At 33.5% G+C, this 7500-nt stretch overlaps 1 protein-coding gene across 4 annotated transcripts in view; it reads left to right on the forward strand.

Moving 5' to 3' along the window:
* The window catches only part of LOC137631740 (dynein heavy chain, cytoplasmic-like), a 138073-nt gene that overhangs the window by 74697 nt on the left and 55876 nt on the right, over nucleotides 1-7500 (forward strand). For all 4 annotated transcript variants that reach the window (XM_068363647.1, XM_068363648.1, XM_068363649.1 and 1 more), the window contains 2 exons: nucleotides 171-317; nucleotides 666-731. In XM_068363647.1, the coding sequence (XP_068219748.1) occupies nucleotides 171-317; nucleotides 666-731 (213 nt within the window). The remainder of the gene's footprint in view (nucleotides 1-170; nucleotides 318-665; nucleotides 732-7500) is intronic.

A 7500-nucleotide genomic window follows, 5' to 3' on the forward strand; every position in this document is an offset into this window, starting at 1 on the left:
CTGGTGATATTTGCATTTTATCATCAGCCCAAAATTATTTATACATTAGGTGCTTGGTAATTTGAAGTGTGAATGTTATGCCAAAATTATATTAGTGAACAATATGTATTTATTTTCCAATCATTATTTTTTTTTTTTTTTTTTTTTTTTTTTTTTTGTATTTTCCATAGATTCTCATTCAGAGTGTTTGCGAGACAATGGTGCCCAAGCTTGTTGCAGAAGATATTCCTCTGCTCTTCTCGTTGTTGTCTGATGTTTTCCCAGGTATTGAGTACACTCGTGCTCAGATGACAGGTCTGAAAGAGGAAATCAGGAAGGTTAGTATAGCAAGAATTATATTCAACATAATTTAGCTTTAGTTCAAAAAAGCAATTATTGACTTATCATTTGAATGCCCAGGCAGCTTCATATTCCTTATGGCCAGGTGGAATATATATGATAATATCCCTGTTGAATTATATGTAAATATTTGTTGCATTACCAATATGTTAGAGATATCCATTTCAAGACTTAATGTAATATGTCATAAGAAATTAAACAGTACAGTAGTAATTAATTACAAAAGAAGTAAAAAAAGACATGATTCTGTGTTTTGAGGAAACTAAGTGCTTGACATTATTTCAAAAGAGCCATTATTTTGTGAGATAGAATAATTTTTTTGGCAGGTGTGCAAAGAGCAGTTCCTTGTTTGTGGAGAAGGAGAAGAGCAGGGATCTCACTGGATGGAGAAGGTAAGTCACTTAATTCTCATTTCTATATGTCTTTTCTTTTCAACTTTTATATTTGTTTTGATAATTACCCCTAATTCCCTTTCCTGTAAATGTAGGATTGGAAATAAATTTTGGGTAAGAACAATTGAAATGAAATTATTTATTTTGATTACCCAAATTAAAATTTTCTTATTGTTTGATTGTCATCTGCTTATAAAGGATTGATTTGTTTGTTTATGAGGCAGCTAAAGAGGTTCAAGTCATGTACTAACAACTCACTAACTTATTGCTGGAGCAGCTACTGCATCAGGTTGAGGAAAACTATTTATTTTTTAGTCAATCTTCAAACCATAGAAATAACTATGAAGGTTGAATAAAACTGGGTAATTTTGTAATAGTTCATCTCAAATGTGTTTTAGATTTGTTTTTGGTGGTGGTTATGTTAGGCCAGATTGACTGCCCATGGAGAGAATTTTGTATAAGAACATAATGTTGCTTTATAATTAGCCAGTGAAGAGTTTTAATTGGTTATTTGTTGTTTAGGTCAGTAGTTAAAACATATGGCATTTTGAGTTTCATTAGAAGCTAGTTGAGATTTATTTTTATTGTTGACTTCAAAGATTTTCATGGAAAACTAATTACAACTAGTAAAATATAAGTTGAGCAAAGCACTAAAAACGTGTCTCAGGTAAGTGGTACGAGACTTCCTGGTATTTTTTTAAGTAAATCCAAATTCTAGCTTCTTAAATTCTTTTATCAGGATATTAGGTTTATTTCTGGCCAAGTTCTTGGTGCATGATATGTTCATGATTCAAGACCATGTTCTGGTGTCCGTCTCATGTCTTATGATGGTGAAGTTGGTGGATATTCCTGCTTGCTTTGCATCATGTCAGATTTGTAGAGGTTTTGACCACCCATTTTTTTATTTTAACAGTTTAAAATAACAAAGATCTTAAAGCTTTCTAGCATCCCATTATGCATCTTATGTCCTAGGGATAAAGGTACCAAACCGTCATTGTCAACCAGTCCTTTAAGGTTGAACAGTTTTTGTTTTGAATAATTTGGATGTTATAGGTATAAGTACAGTTATGTGTCCATTTTTGTAGTGATACATCAGTGCCCTAAAGTAGGTTTGACTTTATGGTCAACCATGTTTTGAAATAAGTTTTGTAGGACAGTGTCTTATAGTTAGTCATTTATGATTACTAAGGGTAAGAGGATTCTCTTAATTCAGAGGTATGCAATTTGATCATAGATACATCTGTATTGTCAGGTTTGTATGCATATATGGAGTAGTATAGAATGCATATGTGTGAAGATATAAAGCATTAGATTATAACTAGAAAGGGTTGAAATTGTTTGTTGTTAAAAGTGCACAAACTGTAGAAATTTTGAGTAATACTCACTCCACTTCATCTCCTTTTAGTCTGGAAATTTATAATTTTTGTATAGGGGAGAACTTGTAATGACCTATTGAATATTTAGGGAGCCACATGGAGCGATTTAATGTGTCCCTGTCTCTTAATTTTAAAATTTCCTGGGGTAGTGTTTGTAATGAATTAATGTATTTTATAACAGAATAACCCCAGAGAATAGTGATTTTTGTGTAATTCCAAGTGGGCCAGTCATAGATAGTAAAAATTTACAGTCTTGAAGCATTAGACTACAGTTTTATTTACCAGATCGTAGAATTATGACAGTCTAGCATGGAGTTTCCTGTCTGTTTTCTCTGTAGTTTCAATTACTCATTCATCAGTAATTTAAAACATTTTCAGCACTATTTCATCTCCATTTCAAGTTTTTCCTAATTTTTATACCAAGTAAATTATTAAAAGGTATCATTTTAAGATTGCCTGTTATTTTTTGCAATTTGATAGCATACTTACTTGACTCCAGATTTCTTATTGTTTGTCTTTAGTGAAAGTTGTTTAATATTTTAGCTAATTAGCTGTAGCTAGCTTTAGTTTTTTGTTCATGTTGGCCCATTAACCACAGGTGACTGGAGAAGAGCAACTTATGACGTGCCTGCTGAACAAGTTTCTTCAGCATACCACCTTTAGGATGGAAATTATTCATTGCAAAAATTCAATAGGAAGTAGGCTTTCTTGGAATCCCTGAAGGGTGTATACTTGCATGACTTTGTTCATCTGTTCATAATCAAATATCTATTTCAAATAGGCAGAACTGGAAAATCACCCCTACCTAGTCTACTTAGGTGTCACCCTTGACAGAACATACTCCTTTAAAGAGCACACAAACAAAAGCAAACAAAGTAGCAACAAGGAATAACCTCCTCGGCAAACTTCGCCAACACCAGGTGGGGAACAGACCCTGAGACTCTGAGACAGACAGCCCAGCACTTTGTTACTCTACTGCAGAGTACTGTGCACTAGTGTGGGTAAGATCATGCCATGCACATAAGGTAGATCCAGCACTGAATACGTCCTGTCCGATTATTACTGATACCCTAAAATTAACACGCCTACCAAATTTAAAGCTGTGTAAGCCTGTTTCAACACTTTTACACCAGAGGTAGCATATGTTCATTAGTTTATCATAGAACTTTTGAGCTACCTAGACAAATTGCTGATGATGATGGCAACAACAGTAGATTTTCATCACTAACTGAAATTTTTATGTCAACTGTCAGTACTAGGGATCTGGTTCCTTCAACAAGAGCTGCATACTTAGGGATGAGTTTTGACTAGTCTCTAATTGTCGTTCAAGTGACAGAAGTGATTCAGGATTTTCCTCTCCTTGATCCAGTATTATACTTGTCATCTGGGTCCTTTGACCTAGTTATTGCAGATCCTGATGGTGTTCTGATGTCCATAGAAAAGCTGGGCTTATATAGTCATCTCAAACTGGGTCAATGGGGCTGTAGCTGCTGAGGATGTAGTCAGCCGTGTCATCCGTAGACAGGTTAAGCAGCAAGCCAATGGGATGTTAAGTCGGTTTTCGCCAAACATTATCTTGGCAGCAAGGGACATGTTCTAAGAAATTTTTAGTTCAGTTATTATTTATTATTATTATTATCAGTATTATTATTATTATTATTATTATTAGCTAAGCTACAATCCTAGTTGGAAAAGAATGATTCTATAAATCTAAGGGCTCCATCAAATAAAAAATAGCTCATCAGTGAGGAAAGGCAATAGATAAACTGCAAGATAAGTAATAAACAATTAAAATGAGATATTTTAAGAAGAGCACCGACATTAGAACATCTTTCATAATATATAGAATATAAAAAAAGACTTATGTCAGCTTGTTCAACGTTAAAACATTTGCTGCAAGTTTTGAATTTTTGAAGTTCCACCAATTCAACAACCAGATTAGGAAGATCATTCCACAGCTTGTCACAGCTGGAATAAAACTTCTAGAATACTGTGTAGCATTGAACCTCATGATGGAGAAGGCATAACTATTAGAATGAACAGCATACCTAGTATTATGAACATTATGATATTGTCCAGAAGATCTGAGTGTAAAGGATGGTGAGAATTATGAAAAATATTATGCATCATACATAACAAACTCATTAAACAGCGGTGCCAGAGATTAATATCTAGATCAGGAGTAAAAAAATTTAATAGACCATAAGTTCCTGTCCAACAAGTTAAGATGAGATTTAGCAGCTGAAAACCGGACAGGAGAACAATACTTGAAACAAGGTAAAAAGAAAGAATTAAAACAATTTCTTCAGAATAGATTGATCACCAGAAATCTTAAGACTTTCTCAATAAGCCATTTTTTGTGCAATTGAAGAAACAAAAGACCTCGTATGTTTCTCGAAAGTAAATTGGCTGTCCAGAATTACACCTAAAATTTTAAGTCATACAGCGTTAAATATTATGAATGCTGAGATCTGGTTGTTGTCGAACTCGACCTACTTACAATCATACTTTGAGTTTTGTTGGGATTCAACTTCATAACCCATAATTTGCACCATGTACTAATTTACCTAGATTTCTATTAAGGTATTCAACAACCTCCTGATCTACATACAGGAGATGGAATTGATGCAGAGAGAGTAGCATCATCTGCATATGCAATGAGTTTGTTTTCTAGGCCAAACCACATGTCATGTAAATATAGTATGAAAAGTAATGGGCAAAGAACACAACCCTGAGGAACACAGGTACCATATTCCTATACTCACTATGGTGTCCATCAACAACAACTCTCTGCAATCTATAACTTAGAAATTCAATAATGATGCTAAGAAAAGACCCACCCACTTCCAACTGTTTGAGTTTGAAAAGGACCTCATGATTAATATAGTCAAAGGCTGCACTAAATTCAAGGCCAATCACACAGACTTCCTGACCACAATCAAGGAATTTCTGTAGATTTTTTTTTTCATATTTCTTTAATAAAACAAGCATTTATAAAGAAATACCTTTTCTAACAGGTAAGGACTTTTCATTCTGCTTGTATATGAAGACATATCAGACAACGCAGGTAGATAAGATGAGTGTTTGCAAGATTAAGGCCTTTAGTACTGTATATGGATATGTCTTCTCTTTTTAAATTTATAAAGGGACTTAAAAGACAATAAGGCAAGACAGGTGTGTGAGTTCACAAGATTAGGGCCCCTCTACTTCAGTTGTTTTTAAGTACTGTATAGGGATATATCTTTTAAGTGCATCTGGCAATGACGGCATACTTTTACTGAATTTTGTCTAGGATACATTACTGGCAAAAGATTGGAAGTTTATTGAATATAACCTATGTGGGGATTGAACTTTTACTCTGTAATTGTTGGTTGAAGTTGACTTTTACCCTAAAGTGAGTATGTCTGTAATAGTCTTCTGTCTCACATTTAATTACCCCATTCATTCATAATGCAAGACAGTCTTTCCTGGGTACTAGGATCTGTAACAAGTTTATAGTTTTACTTCATAGGTTTTCCACTTGAGTGACCCTTTGTTACTTGAGTAAGTCTCTTGAATCACAAACTCATTGTGTTTCCTCGAATCCCCTAGATATTCGTAGGAAACCTGTGACACTCGGAAACTTAGCTTCCACCTACATGGAAGTTCTTATTTTTGTTTAATGGGGTTTCATGAAATGGACTCTTTATAACTAGCGTTTCATGAAAATCCATCGATCATATACTAAGTTTATGCCTTCCATGCTCATGTATTTAGCTGTCATAGGTTCAGATTGTACAAATAATATAAAGGGTAGTTAAGTCTTGGCTCTGAATCCAGGTGGCATATGTTAGGACTGTCATTTTTTTTGCTGTCTGATAGATAAGACACTGTAATCTGGTTTAATTTAAAACTGTGAATGTCATTTTTTTTTTATGAGTTTGTATGAAACCATATTTTCTCCATGGATCTTACCTTCAAACCATAAGCTATTGATTTAGTGGCTTGAGCTTCACTACTAAAATGAATGAAGTAAGTAATTTCTCTCCAATTTTCCCTTTCCCGGCCGAGCTACTACGGTATTACTACGCCAGGTCACCCGGAAAAGACTGTGATTATGCTTTTGTCACATGTACCAGATTGATATAGTAGTCTTTTGCATCATATTTTTATGCATAATAATTAGTATTGATTATGGTTGATCAGTTTTTTCGATTTATTGTAGAGGTATTAAGGGTCTCAGGTATTTCTTCTCCTGTTAAAAAACCCTGGAACAGGTATTGTCTTGAATGGAATGTAGTTTGCTGTCCATATCCAGGGATTCGCATATCCACAATATACCAGTTGTTACCAATTGACAATTATACAATGAAATTCAATTCACATATGCGGCAAAAAAGATAATTATTTGGAAATAAGAGAAAGGAATGGAAATGCAGAGACAGAAATTATCTATTTTCCAAGAATCAAAGGGGAAAGTCTACTTCCATACCCCAAAGATTTAGGATTTTAATGACCAGGAGAATTATCTTGAAGATTTCTTACAGAAGGATAACTTTAGATCTTTTTAAAGAAATTTCTTTTAAAATGCACAATTTTATCTTAGCAAAAAGAGTTATCAGTTTATCCGCTATTTTATATAAAATATAACCATTAATTCTTGATTTAAAATTGCACACACTTCTAAAAAGGAAAACTGCTCAAAGTTGTTTTAACTTAAGAACAATTAGATTGCATTATAATTCTCTTATTTATTTGTGAACGAGAAAGTATGGGAATATTTTAAGTGTTGTATAGCATACTACAATATTTTTGATCCTGCATTGTATATCAAATGTTACACTAAATTGTACCTATGTATCTAGAGCCTCTTTTAGTCAATTATTTTCATTGGCAAGGTCTTTATATTAGACATCAGTTTTTCCACAAGGAAATTATTTCAAACCAACAGTTATGATCGAACCAATCACACACCTGTCAGACTTCGTGGGAGAGACACTGGGTTGAACAATTTCATCTGCTGTTTTTAAGTTACAGTGCTGTGTATTTTTATGATAAATTGATATATTTATTTGTGATATATCACAGATTTGAATGGAGATTTACCTTTTTTGATGGTCTCAAATGGGGTATAGTTTTATTTATTGATAGTCTCAAATGGGGTATAATTTTATTTGTTAATAAAGATATATAGATTATATTCCAAACTCCTGAAAAGTTGAATATATTGAAGATATATATAGACAATTTCCTTTCCATTGAGCTGGAAATCTTTTTTTTTTTTTAATCGCGGAAGTGTGAAGTGAGTTGAGTTTTACCCTCCAAGTAAAACTGTTTACAGGTCACATTTTTTTTTTTCTTATAAACAACTTCGCTCTCGTGAATTTCCATATAACCACTGACGGGCCTCAACT

Source organism: Palaemon carinicauda, chromosome 40, assembly GCF_036898095.1.
Source record: "Palaemon carinicauda isolate YSFRI2023 chromosome 40, ASM3689809v2, whole genome shotgun sequence".
Taxonomy (NCBI): domain Eukaryota; kingdom Metazoa; phylum Arthropoda; class Malacostraca; order Decapoda; family Palaemonidae; genus Palaemon; species Palaemon carinicauda.